The sequence below is a fragment of the Apodemus sylvaticus genome, chromosome 18, assembly GCF_947179515.1.
Source record: "Apodemus sylvaticus chromosome 18, mApoSyl1.1, whole genome shotgun sequence".
In the NCBI taxonomy this organism is placed as follows: Eukaryota; Metazoa; Chordata; class Mammalia; order Rodentia; family Muridae; genus Apodemus; species Apodemus sylvaticus.
Window position 1 is genome coordinate 23541652 of NC_067489.1, and position 25156 is coordinate 23566807.

General features: G+C 40.7%; 1 protein-coding gene across 4 annotated transcripts; it reads left to right on the plus strand.

The window, feature by feature from the left end:
• Positions 1 to 16: 16 nt before the first annotated feature.
• Rnf170 (ring finger protein 170) lies at positions 17 to 24587 on the plus strand. Of its 4 annotated transcripts, none has more exons than XM_052162356.1 (8): positions 17 to 265; positions 1064 to 1196; positions 5150 to 5290; positions 7100 to 7175; positions 10331 to 10439; positions 16406 to 16479; positions 19811 to 19921; positions 21484 to 24587. In XM_052162356.1, exons 2-8 carry the CDS (start codon positions 1117 to 1119, stop codon positions 21751 to 21753), a joined length of 861 nt encoding a protein of 286 aa, XP_052018316.1. In that variant the 5' UTR covers positions 17 to 265; positions 1064 to 1116; the 3' UTR covers positions 21754 to 24587. The 4 variants fall into 4 exon arrangements, with proteins under 4 accessions (XP_052018316.1, XP_052018317.1, XP_052018315.1 ...); XM_052162357.1 differs by having other exon boundaries at positions 1069 to 1196; XM_052162355.1 differs by lacking the exon at positions 17 to 265 and adding an exon at positions 287 to 604.
• Positions 24588 to 25156: the final 569 nt, after the last annotated feature.

Genomic DNA, 25156 nt, shown 5'->3' on the forward strand with positions numbered 1-25156 from the left:
TCAGTCCCGCCCCAAGGGCGCGCTCCCGGCGCGCCAGACCACGACCCGTGGGCGCGCGCCCTAGCCGGGCCCCTGAGGTGGTGGCCAGTGATTCTCTCCAGTCCGCTCACCCTCGCGGAGGCTCCGCACTGCGCGTGCGCCGACGCCGGCGCTCTCGCTTAAGAAGCCGCCTGTGCTTGCACTGGAGGAGTAGCTAGGTAGTCCCCCGGAAATGAGCTCTATTCTGACACACGGACTGGCACGGTAGTTCCTCTGCCGCGACGAGGTACGCGCCCCCTTCTCCGGCCGCGGGCGTGTGCCAGGCCACGCCCCCGCACGGGCCCGCCGACGTCCCAGACGGCGGGACTCGGCGCGGTCGGTCGGGGGCTGCGGGCCCGCGCCAGGGTGGGCTCCGCGCACCGCTTTTCTCCGGAAGCCTGGGCTCAGCGCCCTGAATCGCCCGAGCCGGCCGGGAGTCTCAGGGCGAAGGTGGAACGGCTGACGTGGGCGCGTCTCGGCGGCCGTGGGCCGGTTTGGCCCGGCTGTGGAGAGCCTGACGTTCCTCCTTGGAACCCCCTCTCCCACAAAACTTTACCCGAAGTGAGAGAGGGTGGTTCAGCAGTGCGTAAGGACCCCTACTATTCCTAGGGCCTGTGTCTTGTGTTGGGAGTTGGCTCCATTGAGGTGCATCCTTGTCTCACTTTTCGATATTTTTAATACAGGCATTGTAGGGTTTCATATACGTTTTTTAAGTTGCGTGCAGAACAGTGCGTGGGAGTACGTGGTTGAGGACTATTAATAAAATGAGTTGCCACATTCCCAAGAGTTCTTCCATCCATCCCATTTCTAGCCTGATTTTTTGTGACAGGCACCTTATTGCTTTCCCTTTTAGCTTTTTTAACCAGCTGAATATGCATGTAGTATAATTTTCCTTTGATTTTGAACTTTTATGAATGGATATGTTTTGTGGTCTTGGCTTTTAAATAGTATTACATTATCTGCAAAATCCCATGATTGTGTAATTATCCTGTTGTGTGCATATAGCCTTGTACCCGCTCTTATAATGATATACACTTTGTTCTAGTTTAGGGCGCCTAAGAATAATGCTAGAATAAACATTCTTCTACCTGGACCTTAATGCAAAGATATTGGCGTTTCCAAGACACCACGATACAAGATATATGCTTTGGAGCCCTAGGAGAATTGTGGATTCAAAGGTATGCATAACTACCAGATCAGGCAAATTTTGATTAGCAGTGCTTGGGAAGTCCAATCTTTGGTGCCAAAAATAAGCAAGTAGATAAATTGTATCTAAAGCCTTCTCAAAGGGTTTTCTTGCAAGAATGTTGGTCTTCACAGGAGCCGAAATACCTTTAGAAATCCTAACTTTGAATCTCCTGTACCTTATGGCATCTACGTGGGTGCCTCTGGATCTTTGTCAGACAAGAGGTCCAGCATTCCATGCTGGAATGTTTCTGTAGAACCGGAGTCACCTTTCAGTGACTAAATCTTATTAGGTAAGCAGATAGTAAATATATTTTACATTGACTTTGGCCTTGCCTTTAGCTTCTCGACCACAGGTTTTTAGCCTGGTTGGAAGGACTGCGGGATCTGTACAGTAACCTCTTTTACTCTAGCTGCTTAGGCTTTCAAAGCTGTGGTATAGTTGATTTAAAGCATGTATTTTTCAAATCTGTGAGCCCATGGTGCTTTGAGGCCCCATGTAGCATGACAGGTTTATTTTGTGCTTCTAATTACTTTTCGGGGCAGAAATGATATCAGGATTCTACATGAATGGGGTTGGGGTGGGGTGGGGAGTACTGGGGGGAAAGACCATTTTTCCTTTGTTATGGGAAATCCTAGTATTCCCACTAGGAAAGGGTAGCCCTTTCCATGACTGTGTTAGAAGAAGACCCAAGAGAGGTGAGTTAGGACTTTTCTGAGCTGTCTTTGTAGACCTTACCCAGCCCAGAAGGAAGTTAGTTCTCAACTACAGCAGTCTGTGAGTTCATGGGAAGACGGTTCCATGTGACCCAATTTTGGATTTGGTTGTGAGCACACATGTCAGAAACAGATGAGCATGCTTGTGTCATTCCAAAATTAGACTTTATTGAATTATAATAAACACACAAGGTTCAGTGACATTTGTTATATAATCCTACCTACTTTGGTAATCTGGCTGTGGCAAAAGTAGGTTCTTTTATTCCAGTCCTAATTAGTAACATTAACTCTTCTATGATACATCACAAGGCACAGGTAACTGTGTATATAGGTGTTTTACAGTTAAAGAGGCTGCATTGGAGTTCAAAAGATTTCAGAAAAAGGCTCAGAGGAACTGTACTGACAGATAATTAACCAGACCGGTGCAAGGAAGGGGCTGCTGGAGTCTGGGTTTAAGAGTGAAACTATAGTCCATTTGCAAGGTAAAAAGCCAAACTCAGGAAATGGTGGGTTCCTGCCTAGGTTCAGGAGGCTGAATAGGCTGGCTGTGTTGATAACAGGTCCAAGCCAAGATGATACTCCAGAGACAGTTAGGGAGTCCTTTGATTCGAACACCAGGACCATGGCATCCCAGTGTTAGGTGTCTGTTTATTGGCTCCAGGGGAGAGCGTTTGCTCTGGCATGCCGGATAAGTTCTTGTTCCTGGTTCCCCTGATATGGCTTTAATATGCCCTTGTGTCCTTACACCTTAACTTTAGTCCAACGAACTAATAAGGTGTCTCCCTTTCTACTTTCAGGAGTAAGTCATGTGTTAGTCTGTGCTGGGTGGATGGTACCTGATACATGGTGGTGTTACAGGTCCATCCCATGACTTCAGTTATATCTGAAAGTTAGACTGTGTGAGGTATAGCACAGGAGAAATGGGCAGTGATACTCATTGTAATGCCTCAGCCGATGCACTTGGCTTGCAAAGCACTGCTTTCTCTGTTTGGTATTGTTTGGTTTTTTGTTTTGTTTGAGACAAGGTTTCTCTACATAACCGTTGCTGTGCTAGAACTATTTTGACCCAGCCCTCCCCAGATCACAGCGAGTTGCCTGCCTCTACCACCTGACTGCAGGGATCAAAGGCATGCACCACCATACCCTTCACACAAATCCATACATTATTTTGAGACAAGTCTTATGTAGCCCAGGCTGACCTCCATCTTCTTATGTAGCCAAGGGTAGCCTTGAACTTCTCAACCTCCTTTCTCTACCTTCCCAGTATGTCTGTGTGGCACTAGTAATGGAACCCAGAGCTTTAATGCATGCTAAGCAAGCACTCTCTCAACTGAGCTACATTCCCAGCCCTGTCTTTAGGACTTTGATTGCAGCCATTGCATTTCTAATTTAAAAAGAGAATACCTAATAAAGGAAAAAGTCTTACACTGACTGCCTGTCCTGTCCTTAGATTCAAATGCTCCCCTCCCCCAGGTTCAGCTGGCAGTTCAAGTGGAGTAGAGCTCACACTCTCACCACATCTCTCTGACTCTCTGTCTCTGTCTCTGTCTCTCCCTGTCTCTCTTTTCTTATATGTAGTTTCATAATGGGAATTTTACAGTGGGAATTTGAAACCTGTCCTTAAGAGGTCCTTGTATATCAGGCTGGCATTGTACGTAAAGTTGATGAACCCTACCCTTGATACATTTCTTTTCTTTTCTTTTCTGATTTTTTAGATTTGGTTTTTTCGAGACAGGGTTTCTCTGTATAGCCCTGGCTGTCCTGGAGTTCACTCTGTAGACCAGGCTGGCCTCGAACTCAGAAATTCACCTGCTTCTGTTTCCCAGAGTGTTGGGATTACAGGCGTGTGCCACCACCTCCCGGCAACACATTTCTTTGCTTAGGTTTCTTCCACAAGAGATAATTTACTAGGAACTAATTCAGATCCATTTCAAGAGTACTGGTTTTTCACACTCAGTATTTCCTTCTTAAGAGAGATCAAATTCATGATTTTGGATAGAACTTTTTGAGACAGGCATATGCATCCTAGGCTAGTATCAGTTGTGTCTTGCTGTGTTGCCAAGAATGACCTTGAGTATTAGATCTTCTCATCCCTGCTTCCAGGTGTGGGCCAGTTTACTTTGAGGTAGGGATTGAAGTTGGATGCAGGGCAAGCACTCTTGTCATCTGCGACAGATCATCAGCCCAGGATAAAACCTTCCAGGCCAATAATGTATATACATTCAGAATTTTATTTATACTATTACATATTTAATTGAATAGTCCCATCAGTTCCCTTTGGTTACCATATGAGGCTTTGAGCTTTGTTCACTGAGGGGTAGGGGAGAGTTACCTGTGATTAACCTACAGTATAGTTGCGTTGTCTTCTCTTATACTTATAGTATTGGGTACTATCATTTTTCTCTAGAATTTGGGAAGGAGTCTTCCTTTACTGCACATACATACTCTCAAAGCGGCTCCTTTATGCCATGTAGTCCAAGGAATTTTGAACTCAGCTACGCTGAGCTTCATTCAGGTTTGGCTAATAGTTTTCAAACTCCAGACCTGCAATAATTTAAATGGATTTACTAGAAAGATAAATGTCTTGCTGCCTAAGTGAATTCTGCTTTTCAAATTACTATGCTTTAAGCGTGGTGAGTCACTAAGTTCTGTGTGCTGAGCACTGCTGGGTAACTCTTTACACACTAAGACAGCAAGGGATGACATCTATGTGGATACTTTATTTAATATTGGGATAGAAAAGAGCAACCGGGGTAGAGGAATATTCTTTTCCTTAAAGAACTAACCCTAAAGAGAATCAAAATTTTATTTTGGTAATACCCTCTCCACCCTCTACCCAGTAATCCAACCTGGCTTTGAACCTGCAATGATCCTCCAGCCTTGGCCTTCATACACAATACACGATTCCACTAAGTTTTACAAAATTCTGAAGAGCAACCCCAGACCTTTGTATATGGTAGGCAACTATTCTACCAACTGAGCTATGTCTTCAGCCATCCAGAAAAGGTGTTTTCAAAAACTTTACTTTAAAAATATGTAGATGGGTGATAAAGTAGTTGTTTTCCTTAAAGAAAATAAAACAAAACTCATCAGTAGAGGACCCCTAACTGGAGCTGTACTTAACGAGCATGCATTAAGGAGTATGCTGTAAGGGTAAAGCATCTTAGAAATAAGCCATCCTTACACTGTTTTTATCGATATATTTCATTTGCACTTCTGCATATTTCAGACGTGTAATGGCCAGACACTACAGTGAAGTTCAGAGTGTGCAGCAGGACGATTCGTTTATAGAAGGAGTAAGTGACCAAGTGCTTGTGGCAGTGGTGCTCAGCGTGGCTTTGATCGCGTCTCTCCTGTACGCACTTCTCAGGTGAGACTCAAGAGTCAATGACTTCAAGTACTGAGTATTTCTAAAGGTCGTGAGTAATTCTTTCTAGTAGTAGTTGGTCTCAGTGACTAAAATATTTTATTTCCCATTGAGCTCTGAACACTACCTTATTTTTTTTCCTGACTTACCTGAGAATATTTAAATTCACAGTTTCCATTTTGACTAAAATAGTAGTATTTCCTATGAGTATCCTAGTTTAAAATTTTTTATAATTGAATCTACCAGCTAGTGGGTGATATGGCTAATATATGAAAAATAACTATATGGAAAAAGTGAGAGAAAACAAACACACACAAAAGAACAAAACCCTACCTCATTACCAATACCTGTGCTCCCTGGCCCAGTCTCTCTCTCTCTCTCTTTTTTTTTTAATAGCCGACAACTTGCTGCTGGTTTTCCATTGTACTTTTTAAGTGGTGTGTTCGTGTCTTAGATTGCTTTCCCTTACTGTGATAATGACCATGCCTAAAAGCAACTTGTGACATAAGAGTCGCTTTCTTGTTGCAGCTCTCGGGCTGTATACACTCCATTACTGAGAGAAATCAGGAGAGGAACTCAGGGCAGGGACTGAAGCAGGGGCCTGGGGAACGCTGCCTGCTGGCTTGCTCCTCATGGCTTGCTTAGCTGGCTTTCTTATACCATCAGGACCAGGGCAGTGCCTCCCTCCCATGGAGAGTTGGACGTTAGTTATTAAGAAAATGCCCTATAATGGTTCCTACCGGCCAATCTTATGGAAACATTTTTCTCAGTTATCAGCCGAGTTAGTTTTGGCAGTTTTGCATTATATGTATAATTTTATGCATAATTTTAACTCCTGCTGTTTTCCCTTCTCCTTAACATGAAAAATTAGGGGAAAGACCCAATTAGATGTGGAAAAGTGTTCAGACATATAATATGTAGAACTTTCTAATTGCTTATTTTAAAGAAACTTCACAAAAGTAATGTGTTAATTACTTTTATATTACTTATTAGCTTGCAATAAATTCCTAAGATACTGGGCATCTGGATTTTATTATTTATCATTTAAACCTGAAGTCAGCTGATGATCACAGACTTGGTGTCTGTGTCACAGAATAGCCTAGAATGCAGCCATGGGATTGGAGTGCAGGTGTAGATCATCAGCTACACTTAAGGTACATTAAGTCACCAGTAGTTTTCTTTTAAAGATTAAAAAAATTACTTATGCATCTTATGTATTTGAGTATCTTATCTGCATGTATGCCTGCATGCCAGAAGAGGGTATCAACTCTCATTACAGATGGTTGTGAGCCACCATGTGGTTGCTGGGTACTGAACTCAGAACATCTTTCCAGACCCCATGTAGTTCTTTTTATAAAATTAAAAAAATTATTTATTGGGCCAGGAGGTGGGTAAATACTTTTGTCATACCTGATGCCTTGAATTCAGTCCCACATGGTAGGAGAGAAGCAACTCCGCAAATTATACTCTGGTCTCCACACATGTGTCATAGCATACACACCCATACCCATATACATAAATGTACACCACATACAAAATCAATGAGTTTTAATTTTTGAAATTATTATTAATGGTGTTGGTTGCTTGCCATGATATGCACGTGGAAGTCAGAGGACAGCCTTGAAGTCAGTTCTCTGCTTTCACCTTGACATGAGTTCTGTCAAGGATCGAACTCAGGTCGTCAGGCTTGCACCGCAAGTGCCTGTATCCGCAGAGCCATCTCATCATCCCGTGCTTGTCAGCAGTTCAGCGTCAAAAATTAGACTAATAAAGTAGATGGGTTAATCTAACTTTATAAATTCTGTCCAACAGAAATGTACAGCAGAACATTCATCCAGAAAACCAAGAGCTAGTCAGAGTGCTTCGAGAACAATTTCAAACAGAACAGGTATGGTTATGTAATGTATATATTTATATAAGGGGATGTTGTAGCTTCCTATTATAGGAAGTGGTGATAAGACATTAGAAAGTAACTTTAAGAAACATCAGCTACTTTACTCCTTACATTATATTCTTCAGATTATATATTTTCAGATTAAGCACATTTTCTTCTTTTGAGGGGATTGGGCAGACATTAAGACAATCTCATGTATTCCAGTACATGGCCTGGAACTTGTCAGGTAGCTGAGAATGATCTTGAACTCCGATCTTCCTGACTCTACCTCTGTCATAGTTACTTTTCTCTTGCTGTAACTGTAAGTCCAGTTATGGGCAACTTATAAAATAAAGCATTTAACTGGGGGCTTGCTTACTGTTTCAGAGTGCTAGTTCCTCATCATCATGGTAAGGAGTGTGGCAGCAGACAGGCGGGCATTACTCTGGAGCAGTAGCCGAGAGCTCACATCTTATCCATAAGTTGTAGGCAGAGTGAGAGACTGGGCTTCAGGTGGGCTTTTGAAATCTCAAGGCCTACCCTGAGTGACAAGAAGACCAAATCTCCTAATCCTTCCCAAATCAGTTCATTGGCCAGAGGTCTAGCATTCAAATTTGACCATTCCTTTTCAAACCACTAGACCCTCCCTCCCGCCCGAGTGCTGGAACTCCTGGCAAGAGCCATCAACCCAGCGGCATGCTGACTAGCTGCAGATAGCTTCTGCAGCTGTGTGATGTTTGGAATTCTGGGGACTCTTCAGAGGGTGTCTACGTGCTAGAGCCCCATGGATGGCTGCTGGTAGGCTGGTTGGTGGCTCGATGTTGTTGGTTGCAGTTTGTCAAGCAGTTGAGTGCAAAGAGAAAAGAAGAAATTAGATATCCTGATAAAGAAGATCAAATTTGTCCCAAGGAACTTGATGCCCTAATCAGCAGGAAGTAGTCTGATGATATCATCACCCTCTTTCTCCTCACTCCTTTTTTTCTCTCCTATCTAGTGTTAGGGGGTTGGAAGAGTGGAAGAAGAGAGGTAGAGAAGGATGGAAGAAAGAAGAACCCACAAAGTAGCCAAAAGTCCAGTTATAGATACATGCATGATTTGTATTAACGTGTTCTAAAAGAGAATAATTTTTGTATTTGTTGTTTGTATAAAAAATGGAGTTGACTTTAACTGAAATGAAATAGAAACTTCTTTTTTTCTTTCTTTTCTTTTTTTTTTTCTTTTTGTTTGTTTGAGACAGAATCACATGGTCCTGGCTGGTCTGGAGCTTACTGCGTAGACCAAATTGGCCTCAAACTCATAGAGACATACTTGCCTCGGCCTCCCTAATGCTGGGGTTGTAGATATGAGCTACTCCGTTATGCTTTTGCTGTTATAGTCTTTAAAAAACATTAAGAAATGTGGGAGGTTTTATTTTAATATTTTTTTTTTTGAGGCAGGGTTTCTCTGTGTAGCCTTGGCTGTCCTGGAGCTTGCTCTGTAGGCCAGACTGTCTCCGACTCATGTAGAGCTGCCTGCCTCTGTCTCCTGAGTGCACCAACACTGCATGGCAATATTTAAATATTTTAATACCTTCATTTTGTAATATTAACACTGGAATGACAGTGCCACTTTCAATTACTTTAGGAATTAGTGCTATTTTAAGAAATAAAATTCTAGGCCAGGCAGTAGTGGTGCATGCCTTTAATCCCAGCACTTGGGAGGCAGAGGCAGAGGCAGGTGGATTTCTGAGTTTGAGGCCAGCCTGGTCTACAGAGTGAGTTCCAGGATAGCCAAGGCTACACAGAAAAACCCTGTCTCGAAAAACCAAAAAAAAAAAAAAAAATAATAATAATAAATAAAAAATTATCTTAACATTGTATCAACAGTTCTTTAATTCATTTTGTAATTTATATTTACTACTTTTGATTTTTGTGATTTTATTTTAAAAAGTTTAATACCTACTTATTGTATGTGTATGCGTTTTGCCTAGTGTATGTGCATCGTGTATGTGCTTGGTGCCATAGAATTCACCTATGATGAAATCATCAAGAAGATGCTAGAACCCCTGTGACTGGAGTTAGAGGTGCTTGTGAGCTATCATGTGGATGCTGTGAACCAAATGCATGAACTGCGAGAACAGTTCATGCCCTAAACTGCAGAACCAGTGTTCTAGGCCCTGATGAAGGCGCACCTTTGTATTAGTGCTGCAGTGTTCTAGGCCCTTAGATATTGCAGTGAGTCCTGGAAGTGGAGGTCTTGCCCTCGTGGCACTTTTATTCCAGAATCATATTTGATGTTTGCTACTTATACTATAATTTCACCAAATACTACTGTCTGATCACAACAGTGATCAAGGAATGTGCATACATTATATATTTGCTTAGTTTGGGGTTTTTGAGATAAGGTCTCATGTAGCACAGCCCTGGAACTTGTTAGGTAGACAAGGGTGTCTTGGAAATCTTGCCTTCCTGCCCCCACATCCTAGCTGTTGGGATTACAAACATGTGCAATGAAAAGCACATTCACATTTACTAGGATGACTTTGTAAATGACCAAGTTCAGGTTATCAAAAGTGTTCATTTTTTCCTACTTGTAAAATGAGCAAATAATCTTAACTGGAAGTTTGATTCTTGTGGAAGATAGAGCAGATATGCAAAACTTAACAGGGGACAGGTGTTCAATGAAAAGGACACAAGAGCTGACGCCAGACACAGTCCTGCAGTGCTAGCATTCAAGAAGCTGGGGGACCAGCTGCTGCTGCAAGGTCCAGGCTTTTAAGACTGTCTTAAAAGCCAAAAAAGTTGTTTAAAATGCTTAAAAATGTAAAGTGAGTATTAAGAATGATAGTTTGCTATTTTTTCCCTTTTGATGGTATTGAGGATTAGACCCAGGACCTCATGCATGTTAAGTGGGTGCTCCCCCACGAGTTACACTGAAGTAGGGTGTTTCTGATTCTCTAGTTTATGTAGTAGCTTGTGGAAATCAAAATAATGTTCGCATTTTAATAAAATACAAAAGCTAGCTTTGAGTTAATCTACATTTTGTTTTCAAGTTGTGTATAGAATGGAAGGTGAAGGCCACTTAGTTCAAATAAATAATATCAACTTTGCAAGCTCCTCAGACTTGCAAGATCTTAAACTATTGTGTATGTGTAATTTCTGTTTTAAGAGATGTCTATGTCCTCTCACCAGGATGTCCCTGCTCCTGCTCGACAGCAGTTCTACACTGAAATGTACTGTCCAATCTGCTTACATCAAGCCTCCTTTCCTGTGGAAACAAACTGTGGACATCTCTTTTGTGGTGAGCAAACAATACCAGACTTGGTTAAAGTAACCAGCTCGTGTGGATGGTTAGTGGGCTAGACTGCTCATGTTCTTTTTATCACATTTATTTTCTGAAAAAAGTAGATTGCTGCAGAAGTCCTGCTCTAGTTTCCACCCAAATAATAGTATATTATTGAGTATATTATTGAGTATGTTATTGAGTATATTATTGAGTATATTATTGCGTATATTATATACTAAGGTCAGAGGATGTTGCTGAGCTGATAGAGTACCTGCCTATCATGCAGAAGCCTTGGGCTTGGCCCCAGGATTGTATAAACCAGGTATGGTGGCACATGCCTGAGTCCTAGTACTCAGTGGAGGAAGGAAAGTCAGGAATTCAAAGTCCCCCCTCAGCTAGAAAGCAAGTTCAAGACCAGCTTGGCTTACATGAGACCCAGTCTCCAAAAAAAAGTATATTCCCATGCTTGTGGTTGGATACACACAGAGACAGGTACTAAATCATAATTTATTTTCTGTTTAGTGTGTTAGCATTTGTGGGATCCAAGCTTTAGGAAAAAAAAAAAAACTCAATAAACTTCTAGTTCATTAGCAATGTGTTTCTTGGAAGAATAGTTCAAGTCTTCAAGTAACATTATGTGCCCACTGTGTCCTTCTCAACTTCTGTCAGTTTTACGTGTTATTCAGACTTCCATGGCAAGAATATTGTCTCAAGAACTAAGCCACAAACCTCTACCACCTGCCTTTACTCTTTCTGTGTGACCTTCAGGAGCTGGAGACAGAACTGTGAAACCTAGAACACATACCAGCTTACAGCACGGATATATTCTCATTGGCTGATCCCCAGAGAGATTTCATAGAGAGTAATATTGTTTCTTATGACCTTACAAGATTGGGATGTAACAGGAAGGTTAATACTTAATCTCATCCAACCCCACAAATCAGAAATGGAGGCTCAGAGAAGGCAAGAAGTTATGTAATGGGTAACCCAGCTGTAAGCCACCTAGAGCTGGCTTTAAGCTCTGTGCTTAACTCTGCTGTGATTGGTGGCTTACAGGAAGGTGAACACTCTAAGAACTCCTCCTAACTTAGATGTGGCCGTCATTAGGCCTACTTTTCAGTAATAGTCCTTTCTGTTAGTTGCAAGTTAAATAACAAAGTATTTTTCTTTTTATGTTTTATCCTTTGAACCTACAGATACTAAATAAAATTGGCTAGCGAATAGGATATTAGAAGCATTCTATCCATTAGTACATATAATTAAGATCGGTCTTAATTATTCCCATACATTCTGAACTTTACTTAAAGACTAATTTAAAATGTAGCATATAATGATCCTTTATTAGTGTCTTCCCTTTTATGTCTTTTGTTTGACTTCATAGAATTCTTACAGTTTCATTATTGATATTGCTAGAATTGAAACATTTGAAATCTCTACCTTGCAATGCTGTGTTTTCCATATATTGTGATTATTATAATGAATTTAGTTCTACGTTCCTTCAACCATTAATTTCAAGCTCCCAAAGGTTATATTCTTTTTTTTGAAGGTTATATTCTTAAAGACTGGGTTTCACCTTGTAGCCCTGGCTGACCTAGAACTTGCCATGTGACCAGACTTGTGTCATATCCAGAGATTCACCTCCTTTTGCCTTCCAACTGCCAAGACTAAAGGCATTTGCCATCAGACCCAGCTGTGGTGTTTTGATTTTTTAGACAATATATCACTTTGTACATCAGTCAGACACTGAACTGGCATTCCTCCTACATGAACCTCCAGAATGTTGAGATTACAGGTCTGCACCACTGTGCCCAACTTCACTAAGGATTTCTCCACATACCTAACATACTACGCGACACTGAGTTATCTGTTGAAATGTATTACTCACTCTTGACAAGGGAGGACAGTTCTTCTCTTAGGAACTTTGCCTAGCCCTTCTCTGAACTCTGCTAATGATCTTTCAGCTTTTCTTTCTTTTTTATTCATTTTTTTGGTTTGGTTTACACCTTCTGTGGGCAGATGTCATAGTATGTATAGGTTGACAATCTGCAAGCTAGTCCTTGCCTTCTTCCTTAGGAAAGGATTTCTTGTTCACTTCTGCATATGCCAGGCCTATTCGTTTCTTTTGTGTCTGCATCCAGTCTTGAGAACACTGCGATTACAGATATGTGCCACTGCATCCAGCCTTCCGTGGATTCTAGAGCTCTGAGCTCAGGTCCACAAGCTTGTGTGGCAAATGCTTTGCTCACTGAGGCCACTGCCCAGCCCAGTATCAGTCTGTTAATTATCTTTTGCATTGCTCTAAAACAGCACATAAAAGATCAGATGAGGAAGGAAGTTAATGGCCATCATGAGAGATGGGGATCTTCCTGCTCTCAAAACTGCAGTAAGCATTCCTAATACATTTTACCCTCCTTTCTCCCGAATCTAAACATGGCCTTAATCATCCTCTGGGCAGGTGTTGGCACTGCGTGAGGCTTGGCAGGCAAAATGAACTTATTTGCCAACTCAGGCTTAGCTAATTCACTGGGTGGATAATCCTGTCAATTGAAGGATGGTTGTATTGTGTTCTTGCTTTTACCTCTGGGTCTGAGGTAATAGGGTAGATTGCTTCTGATATCCTGCTCTACTTGTTAGGTACGTTTTCTTTTGCGATGTGGCTCAGGTATCCTAGATTGGCCTCAGATGTGCTATGTAGCCCAGGATGACCTTGAACTTCTGATCCACATTACCTCCTGGTGCTGAGATTTCAGGCATGCATTACCACACCTAGTTTATCTGCTGAGGAGTATTGATAACCCAAGGCCCAGTGCATGCTAAGCTACCCCCTACCAACTAACTCATGTTGCATTTTATTTATTTATTTTATTTAGTAAATCTAAAGATAAAAAACTTCTTATGTAATTTCTCAAAAATTTTTCTCTGGACAGTAGATGAAGTATATTAACACTACATGTGTCAGGAACTCTTAGCTCAGGAATTCTTTATGTAGCATAACACTTCTGCTCCATTACAGTAAATTAGAATAAGCAGCAATAGAATCATCTTATTTGCATCTATAATCTATATTATTTAACTCTCTTTCAAGCCTGTGAGATTTTGTTCTCATTTTGCGACTAGATTGCGAGCCATTGTGACCCAGATGAAAGTTCAGTCATCTCTCACACCACTTTTCTCATATTTTTTCTGTGGATGGAGAAAATTGAATAAGACAATATCAAGCATCAAATGCAGATGAATTGAAGCATTTAATCTGCTGAGTCATAGTTTTTCAGTGAAGATAAATGGTGTTACATAATTACATAAAATAAGGTGTTATATAAAATAAAGACACCCACACTCTAGTTAGAGGAAAAGACATTTGAGATTAAATGAGTGTAGTGTTTGTCAAAGTAGGCTGAATTTGAGGGTAAAATGTCATAGATACAGCTAAGACATGGTACAAGATGAAAATAATAGCACTAATAGTTTTTTCTCTGTATATATACATATATATATGCACATGTGCATATTTATATGTGTACAGGCAGGTTCATGTACTTGTGTGGGCACACATACCTGCATGTATGTGTGTGAGCACACACATACCATGTGTACACACATGTGTATCAGGGTCAGAGGTTGGTGTTGTTGCTCATATTAGTTTTTTATAGTTGTTGTTTGTTTGCTTGTTTTTTGGGGACATGGGCTCTATTAATGTAGCTCTGGCTCTCCTGGAACTCACTGTGTAGACCAGGATGACCTCAAACTCAGAGATCCACCTAATGCTAGATTAAAGGTATGTGCCCTCACACCTGGCTTATCTTAGTCTCTCCATCTGTCCTGCCCCCAGCACTGCCAGCTCCCCAACTCCTCACCCCCAACCCCACCCCTGCCTCCGACCTGGAACTCAGTGGTTAGGTTAGACGAGTTGGCCAAGAACCCCCCACGCTGGCGCTACAGGCTCCTGCCACTGTACTTGGCTTTTACATTGATGCTGCAGATCAGCTCCCTAACCTCCTGACCATTGCTTACCCCCATGGCTCTGGGGACAAGCACTTTAGCAACTGAGCTGTCTCTCCAGCCCGAGCTTTTGCTTTCACACAGGTTTCATGTATGAATGCCCAAGAACTTACGAGACTGATTAGCACAGAGCTCCTTGAGGGTACAGGTGCAAGGTGGTTGTTTGGCTTTAGATTTGTTGTGAGGTTGGTGAGTTGGTTGTTTGTAACTTGGTCAGTTCCTGCTGATCCAACTGGTTGCTCGCCATTGTTCTCACAAACAATTCTTTCTGCTTTGACTGTTGGCATAAAGAACAGAAGTGTCTTGTGTCCTGTTTTCTACCTCTCAGCTATCCTACAAAGTTCAGTTCAAGCGCTATACTGAGGTCACCATCTCTGTCCCTCTGTCTACTCCTTTATCATCGCATAGCTTATTTAAGATTTAGTTATCATCTAACTAATCGGAGTATGTCACTTTGGTTTCCACAGTTGGATTACTATTGCTTCTTGTAAATTCTGTCCCGGAGAGGTCAAAGTAAGGAACATGGGCTGGGAGTGCAGCTCAGTTACTAGAGTACTTGCCTAGCAGACATGAAGCCCTTGGCCCTTTAAAAGCATCAGACAGTAAAACTGTTCCTTCATGTTACTGGAGTGAGGTTAAGTGTTTATCTCTTGGGTGTCCCTGCCACTTGTGAGGTCCTGTACATTGTTTCTTCAGGTGGGGTTGCCATGTTTGATTGTTTTGTTGCTCATGAATCTCCTCCCCCCTCTGTGTGTGTGTGTGTGTGTGTGTATGTATTCACGAGGATTTAGATGTGGATGTGGTGTGGGTGTGCATGCATGTGGTGATATCTTCCTCAGTCACTCTCTACCTTATTTTTGAGAAGAGACTCTTCACTCAACCTAGAGCTTGCTCATCTTGCAGGTCATCGCAGTCCAGGAATCCTCATAGGCCATCTTTTCTGCTTTGGAATCATAGGCACAAACTGGAGAGCCTGGATTTGAACAACAGCAATAACAAAATGAGCATGGGATGGAGTCCTCATACTTGTTCTGATTTTATGTTCTCAGCAGCTCCCCAGGCCTAGCTTCTCCTTTTCTCGATTTCGAGGGGAAAGGAGTGGTCCTGTTTCTTACCGTTAGGGAACTTGTCAAGTAGGCTAGCCTGATTGGTCAGTGAGCCCCATGGATCCTTCTTCTTTTCGCCTCCCCAGTACTGGGATCACGCGTGTGCCACCAAGTCTAATTATTTTACATTGGTTCATGGGAACTGAGGTAGGTTCTCATATTTCTACAGTAAAGACTTTACTGATTGCGCCACCATCTTCATGAACATCACCTACTACAATGGGTACTTCAGACATTAAGCTAAGTATTTTATCAAGGAAGCTCACTACTGGAGTCATTGGTTTTCAGGTTTTGGAGTGGCAGGGAGGAAAGGACTCATGTAGCTGAGGTTGACCTTTTTAATTTGGCTTTTTAAACCTTAATGAGACAGGGTCTTACTGGGTAGCCCAAAGAGCCCTCTCACTTGAAATCCAGGGGTCTCTGCCTCCCTAGTGCTAGGATAGGTATGTGTCACCACACCTTGCTGGGTCAGTGAACTCCTAAAATAAATATTTTTCCAGTACATCAAATTTGGAACAATTAGTAACTTACAGTTTGTCATATTTAGTGTCATGTTTATTTTATATAGGAAACTGTTTTCTCTGAGGCCTCAGTAACTGAGGTGATTAATATCTGCTTTTTATTGCATAAAAATGTGCATTGCTTAATTAGTACCGGAAATAAAAATGTTTTGTTAGTGGTTTGGAATGATTGCCAGATTTTAATTTACCTGAAGATTCGATGAAGTAAATTTTTCAAGGAATATTTAATAAGCGATGTAAATAAGCAATGTAATAAAATGATGGTTTAAGGAAAGTAATACTATTGAATAGTGGGAATCTGGCCAGCAAATAGGAACTTTAAAGCTTCATTATTGATGTCTTCTTATTCCACTAGGTTCCTGCATCATTGCATACTGGCGATACGGGTCCTGGCTTGGTGCAATCAGTTGTCCTATCTGTAGACAAACGGTAGTGCTCTCTAAATATAAAGTATCACTTATGATATTTCATTTCATAAATATCAGGGCTTCTTTTGGTTTGAAATGTTTTCTTTTATGTGTGTGTGCTTGCGTTTAAGTACATAGCCTGAATGCACAAGTCCCTCAGACTTGAGGTCACAGAAGGCACTGGACCCCTCAGACTACAGCTCTAAGTAACTATGAGCTCCATAATGCTGCTGTGAGTTTGCCTCAGTCCTCCGCAGGAGCAGTGAGTTTGCATAACCTCTGAGCAATCTCTCCTGCCCAGTACCAGCAGTTTTAAATTCAAATTGAATTACTTTTCCAACCAAATTGCATTTTTACCTACTGTATCTATGACTTCATTAAATTTTTTTAAAAATACATTTAAAAAAATCACTAAGGTATCATAAGAATTCAATTTGAAATCCTACAGTTGTAGTGAAAAACAAGAGATAAGTGCGTTTTTCCCACATCCTGTTCTCTTATGGGAAAAATATATTCTTCCTTTTAAAAATATTTAAGTATTTAACTTGTCCTGTTTCCTTAGAACTTTAATAATGAAGCGAAACAGGTATTCTTACAGGCTGTTTCATTTGTTTTAGCAATCATTTCCTCATTGCTGTTGGAGCAGGAGAGACAGACTTCCTTCTTGTTTCCTTTTTATTTCTGCAGTCCCAAACGCTACCTCAGAACTTTTCACTTTTTCCCACAAGCTTAGAAGGAAAGGTGATTTGTCCCTCTCTCATTGTTTCTGTGACTAATATGATGTGTGACATGAGCAATTCATTTGCCATAAGCTAACTGCCAGTATGTAGTTCTTACCTTTTGCCAGAAACATGGAGAACATGCAGTGTATCTTAAACTGAAAAATGAGTTCCACCATGTCGCATCTAGTGTTCTATTGCTGTGAAAAGCCACCATGACCATGGCAAATGTCATAATGGAGAGCATTTAGTTGGGCTTGCTTACAGTTTGAGAAGTTCAGGCCATTGCCATGGCAGCAGGCAGGGAGACAGGGCTGGAGGAGGAGCTGAGAGCCCTACATCAGATTCACAGGAGCAGGGAGAGAACACTGGGCCTGGCTTGAGCATTTGAAACCCCAAAGCCCAACCCCCAGTGATGTCCTTCTTCCAGCTGACCACACCTACTCCAGCGAGGCCACGCCTTCTAATCCCTGTCAAGTAGTACCACTGTCTAATGACCAAACGTTCAAAAATATGAGCTGATGGGGGCCATTCCTGTTCAAATCTCCACACACACTGGACCCACTTTTTGACTTTACCCACGGCTTTCCTAGAGTGTTTGTTGTACTGAAAACTGACTAGGGATTAGTAAGGTGATGGAGCTGTCTTTGTCTGATAGCCATTGCTTCCATAATTTTAGTCATTTAACCCGGAGGAGAGACAGTAGAAAGTTTGACTGGCAAACGGCCATGGGACTGGCCTGACTCGTGGGTCTGACTAGAGCCCACTGTCACTCCTCTCTGTACAGTAGCTTACCAAACACCATACCAGTACCTCAGCTGTATTAGACCTCCCAAGGGAAAGTTCAGTTTTGATACCTCCTGCAGTGCCATGTAACAGGCCCTGTAACAGGCCAGCCTCCTGTCATTAATGATGAGGCTGTGCCATTTTTCCCATGTGTGTACAACTAATAGTACTGAGCTCATAGGAGATGCTCACTTACATTCATTCTTTTGTTTTGAGACAGTGTCTCACTATGCAGCCCTGGCTGTCCTAGTTATGCAAACCACGCTGGCCTTGAACTCACAGAGATCTACCTGTCTCTGCTTCCTAAGTGCTGAGATTAAAGGTGTACACCACCATTCCTGGAAAGACTGCATTTTAAAGAAACAATTCATGTTCTAAAGCCCTACATTAGCTTTGAGAAAAGAATAGTTATAAGAAGGAAAAGATCATGAAAGTTAGATCTCTTAAGATTTGATTTGATTGTCCTGACTTTAAGGGCTAATCTTCCTGGAGATTTAAAATTAGCGCCTTATTTTAGAGACCACATTTTTATTAACAAATCTTGAAGGACTCTGTGACTGTCTGCTATCCATGCCACTTAATCACTTCTTCATTTAACTCTAGGAAATATCTGATTAGTGGTTGTCTTGTTCTCAGGAAGGATAAAAACATCTAGAATGATCCAAAACTAAACCTGTTCTTTTTCTTTTTTAAGATTTATTTAGCCTGGCAGTAGTAGCACACGCTTTTAATCCTAGCACTTGAGAGGCAGAGGCATTCTTGAACTCAGGATTTCTGAGTTCAAGGCCAGCCTGGTCTACAGAGTGAGTGAGTTCCAGGACAGCCAGGGCTACACAGAGAAACCCTGTCTCCAAAAAAAAGTATTTACTTATTTATGTTCTATGTGAATGAGTAATCTGCAAGCACATCTCTGAAATCCAAAGACAGGTTTGGATCCCAGTATAGATGGTTTTGAGCCACTGTATTTCTCCAGTCCACTAAACCTGATTTATTCCCTTCCATTTTATCTCATTGTATTTATCAGACATTATTCTTTATAGGTTTTTACATTTTTAGCTATATATATTTTCAAGGTTCCCGCGTTGTCTTTAGGCAACTGTGAACCGTCTTTACCGTGGTCATGAAAGTAGCAAGACTAATTCACCCTTGTTCTCTAACAGTACCAAGACTTACATCTCCTTACTACACAAGGGACTGGGGTTCAGACAGGCCATCCAGCCCTTTAGTTGCTTTAGTGTGATAGCACTCAAAGACATGCTAAATGTGAGTAAAACGAGTAGTCAAAGTGCTTAAGGTATTCTCTGAAAAGGATAGATTTATATTTTTACTGTCACTTTGTAACAGAAGGCTTTCTATCATCCTTTTATCTCCAAGTATATGTTTTTCCAGAGAACTGTGGGTTTTAGTGCCTAGTATGGACAGGAAAATATTAGAGTAAATGTATAGATGTGGAACCCATTTTATCTTGGAGGAATTAAAAATTACATTTTGTATTACATTTTTTTTGTTTTTGTTTTTTTTTTAATTTGTATTTTTCGAGACAGGGTTTCTCTGTGTAGCGCTGGCTGTCCTGGAACTCACTCTGTAGACCAGGCTGGCCTCGAACTCAGAAATCTGCCTGCCTCTGCCTCCCAAGTGCTGGGATTACAGGCGTGCGCCACCACTGCCCAGCGTGTATTACATTTTACTGTAAGGCAGTAATTACTTACATGTTCCCCTTGTTGCCTTTATTCAAAGGAATGAATGAAATACACATTCAGAAGCTTTTCCCCTTCTCTTGAACAACACAGAGTGAAAAATGATAATAATAGTGCAGAAGGTGTAACAGCTTTTTCCTGTAATACACAGGTAACTCTGCTCCTAACAGTATTTGGTGAAGATGATCAATCTCAGGATGTTGTAAGATTGCGTCAAGATGTTAATGATTATAACCGGAGATTCTCAGGGCAGCCTAGATCTGTAAGTAATGTTATATATAGCAGGTACAAAGTCAGAGAGAGCCTTTATACTTTTTATAATGTAAAGTCCTAGTGTGTGTTTTGGGCTAAGTTTTAACCGTCATCATTGCCACTTACTAGCTCTCCCAGAGGGCAGAGTTTATTTATTCATTTTTTTTTTGACACAGGGTCTCATTATGTAGCCTTGGGGGTCTGGAACTTGATATGTAGACTAGGCTGGTCTTGAAGTCCCAGAACTCTACTTGTCTCTGCTTCTAAGTACTGGGATTAAGTCATGTGCCACCATACTTAGTTCCTTTGCTGTTTTTGACTGAGCATTTTTAAAAAGCTGCTTTTAATCTATGTGTGGTTGCATGTGTATATGTGCACCACATGCACGTAGGTGTCCTTTGAGGCCTAAGGAGGGCATCCAAACCTCTGCAACTGAGTGGTAATCGTGAGCCACTCAGTGTAGGTGTTAGAAACAATAATAGCAAGTGCACCTTCCCTCTCAGCCATCTCTCCAACTCCTGGCCTGGTGCATAATCCCAGGTATTCAGGAGGATGGGGCAGGAGGATCACAGATTCAAAGCCAGCGTTAGTACCTTGATGTGATGCTCTCTGAATAGGAAGGGAAAGGAGAGCTAGGGATGTAGCTCAGGCTAGGACACCTGCCTACCGAGGGCCTAGGTTCAGTCCCCAGTGCTATACACTTGACATAGTCTGCCTTTTCTATTCATTCATTCATTCATTCTCACATAGGCCTTTTTCAGGCACTTAAACTTTGACTTTTGTTAAATTACTTCTAGCTTGTTAGAAAGTGGTACCCCAAGGTCACTTCATCTAATAATTGTTTGGTTTTCAATTCAGCCCAGATGTATCTTGATAGTAAATCTGACACTTGGGAACAAATCTCAGACTATAAGCCTACATAATTTTTTTGAGAGAGGGTCTTATTCTGTAGCCTAGCTAGCCTTGAGCTATTACTGATCTCCTGCCTGCCCAGCCTGGAATTACAGGTGTGAACCACCATTCATGGCCTACAGTTTCCTGTAGATTTATTAGATTATTAATCAGAAACTTGAGTTTTGGATGACTTTAGGTTCAGAAACACTTATCTGAAATACTTGAGACCAGAGTTTTCAGATTTCAGAGTATTTGCATGGATTTTACAAATAGAGCCTCCTGAATTTGAAAATCATAAAGTCACAAATTTAACATGTTTTGAAATCTGAAACTTTTGGCTCAAAAGCCTTTAGACTTTAGAACCTTTTACGCTTTGGAACACTTAAAAATTTGTAGCATTTGAAGTATCAGACTTTCAGATAATATGTTCTTAATCTATAGCCCACATTTTAAGCATGTTGATACTTTATTGCTTTTCAGTTGCCTATAAGAAGAGCTGTTTTATAAAAGAATCTAGTAACTAATTTCTAAATAAAATGCATAGTTAGAAAGTCTGGTATTAAATGTCTGAAACACCTTAGTTCATCTTAGCTGAATCTGTACATTATATGAAAATTATATTACTTTTAATTTGATATCTTAGATGCTAAATTCTGGTACTTGTTTTTCCTCCTTCAGATTATGGAAAGAATCATGGATCTCCCCACCTTGCTGAGACATGCATTCAGGGAAGTGTTTTCAGTTGGGGGTCTCTTCTGGATGTTCCGAATTAGGATAATGCTTTGTTTGATGGGAGCTTTTTTCTATCTAATATCACCTCTAGATTTTGTACCTGAAGCCTTGTTTGGAATTTTGGGCTTTCTAGATGACTTCTTTGTTATCTTCTTGTTGCTTATTTACATCTCTATTATGTATCGAGAAGTGATAACCCAAAGACTAACTAGATGAAAAAAATTAGTTTACTAGGATATCAGAGCTTATATATAAAATCAAACAAAAGGATCCATGGCAGTATCAACACCCAAATATTATTTTACACGCTTAAAACATTTGGTTATCATTTGACAAATGCCTAAGAATATACAACTGGAACATTTACATACTACAGTGTCTAATGTTAACACCAGATGTATAGTGATCTACAGGTTTATCTCAATTCTGTGTTGTTTATAACAAATTGGAAAGGGATACTTTGTTGTTTTCTTTTATGCAAATTATTTAGCTTAGATACATAGTTCAATATTGCTGAATGTAGAATTCATCATCCTCAGTGGGTATCCATACAATAGAGAACTCTGAAACTTACCTAAATATTTTTGTTAAAGTAAAATACTGTGTGATACCTAGGGAAGGCCAGTGTCACAGTGTGCTAAGCTCTGAGCACCTGGAGCAGCTCCGCTTCTTCATTTTTGTATAATTCTTTGTGGTCAACTGAGAATGAAAGAAACTTGAACTTCCTGATTTGACCTCACTTTTAGTCTCTAGAACACTTTGATGAATGGGAGGATTAACAAAGTGAAAAATACACATCTCCTGGAGGCACTTTCAGCATTCAGTTATGACACTCAACCAGGAGTTTGGACTTTTTATAGAAACACATACAAAAGTAACTTGTAGCCAGCTGTGGCGGCTTTACACTTGTACTCTCTGCATTCAGGAAGCTGAGGTAGAAGATTGCCATGAGTTCAGTGTCTGCCTAGACTATATCATGAGTTCCCAGAAGTGTGAGCTAGAGAGTGAGATCCTGCCAAATCACAAGCAGGGCAGTGGGTAAAGGGGCTTGCTGCCAAGCCTGGGAACCTGGCTTTGAACCCTGGGTCTCACATAATGGAAGTACAGAACAGGTTTTGTAAGCTGTCCTCTGACCTTCACATGTGCATTGTGGCCCAGGAGTGTACACACACACACACACACACACACACACACACACACACACAGAGAGAGAGAGAGAGAGAGAGAGAGAGAGAGAGAGAGAGAGAGAGAGAATAAAATGCAATGAAAAAGAAAACAGAGTAGCTTGTAAAGTGTAAATTATTTCCTTCTAGGAACCTAAGTAACCTTGCAAACAAGCAGTAGTTGGTACCATTTTGAGGAACAGGTTGTTCATTTCTATTGGCATGAGTCAGGGCCTTTAGGAAGGTACTAAGAGCAGTATTTAGATTTTACAAACTATGAGTTAACTCTTGAAGCAAAATGAAGATATTTGATTAGTTGTCTGTTGCCCTGAAAATGTAAAAGTATTATCTTCTAGATGGAAATATTTGACTGAGATTCATCATGTCTTGGGCAGAATGAGGAAGTGTATATGAGATGCTTAACTAGTAAGTTCACACTGCTTTTGTTGTTTTTGATGGCCATGACTTGGGGACAGCGTAAGGTCTGTAGTTTTGCTTGAGTGGAGTGAGTACTGTAAGTGAGCCACTCACTGCAGCTGGCGCTGCTTACTGCAGAGCTGCTGGGTGGAGTGTGAGGTGATGCCGAGCCCGTCATCGGACATTACCATTGACTTCTTAGCCAGCCTCAGTGTGTGCATTTAGGGACATGAAGCTAAATTTTGTCACATTCCAAAAAAGTCAGATTAGCTGCCAAATAATGAGATTCTGAATGAAATGTCAATTTGTTTCCTAATCTAGGCTTAAAATAAAAATGTTGTCTGCCATTAAAACAACAACATAAAACAAAAACCAGTTCTTATATATAACATGATCATGCAGTTTCTCATAATTTTTCTTTTATCCTTAGAAAATTTTGTAAGAAAGATAGAGCATCATCAGCTTCCTGTTTCAGAGATGAAACCTTCATCCTATGGATGAAAGATTTTTGTTTTCCTAACATAATGGAACTAGTGATATTTAGGTAGACATGAAAGCCAGTCTGAGGAGAAGCAGGAGGGAACTGGAATTCTCTGGAGTCAGGTTTTCATAACACATTATTCCTTCACTGGAACAGTTTTGGTGCTCCTAAGCTAAAGCTCCAGGGAGAAGACCTGTCACAGCCGGTATCAGTCTCGAGTGTGTACTTGCAATGATGTAAGAGTGGTGTCACCACTTACCACCAACTGGGAAAGCCACTGAGCAGGGGAGCTCGTTACCAGCCTGGGGAAACATTTTCCACCTTTGAAAAATGCAATGTGTAGCTGTCACTTACTGAAATGATTTTATTTCTGTGCATGTGTTTTGCTCTAAATGTCATACTTCTGTAATATTTGGACTTACTCTAATACTCTGAGAAGAGGTATACTGTACAAAATTTTGTAGCATACAAAACCACTAAAAGACTAAAGTCTTATGGAACCAAAAAGGGAACACAGTGATATCTCAGAATTTTACACCTCCTCTTCCCTCATCTTTACTGATCATCAATGATAAATGCAAAAGCAATTAGAGAAAGTATTCAAAGCAAGTAGAGTCAATCAGTGTTTGGAACATCATAGTAATACTTTGTATTCAGAGATCTTACAAATCAAAGCAACATTTTTTTTTTTAAACAAAACATAGTAACTCACAAAAGCAATGGTACAAGCCCAGGAACAAACAGTGATTTGAGCAGCTCTGTGGGGAATGAGAAGGGAACTGTTCCATTAACAACTCAGCTAGAGTAGGGTTTCTCCAGCTCCTATTGTCAGTGTTGCGGAGTGCAGCAGAGTTCCTGAGCCCCATGGCTGTACAGAAACCTACCTCACAGAGTCTGTTCAGAGGAGCAGAGACTTCGCCCAAATTCTGTGATTTGGAGAGTTTGTTCAGCATTTATTCTTTGGAATAAAAATAGTTCATCTAAAAGTTTTTAATGTTTTATGTTTCTATTTCTTTGTTTACTTTAAAATTTACAAGTCTTGAAAGACTGACATAAAATTCACAGTGGCCTTTAAATATTTTGCATATTAACATTTTACTTTTTACAATGGCCCATATATTATACATTTGTGTGTGTGTATATATATATATATATACACACACACACACATATATATATATATATACACACACACATATATGCATGTGTGTGTGTATAAATGTGTGTGTTTGTGTGTGTGTGTATGTGTGTGTGTGTGTATATACACACATTCCTTTATGGAGCTATGTCCAAAATAATATATATTTTATTGTAGTTTCTTTACTCAGTGTTAATTTGGGCTATACATTTTTTTTTAATTTAAGCTGCAGCTCAACTTCATATGTATAATGAACTACAGAAGGGGAATTTTCCCTTTTTATCTTTTTTTTTTTCCTCGAGACAGGGTTTCTCTGTATAGCACTGGCTGTCCTGGAACTCACTCTGTAGACCAGGCTCAGAACTCAGAAATCTGCCTGCCTCTGCCTCCCAGAGTGCTGGTATTACAGGTGTGCGCCAC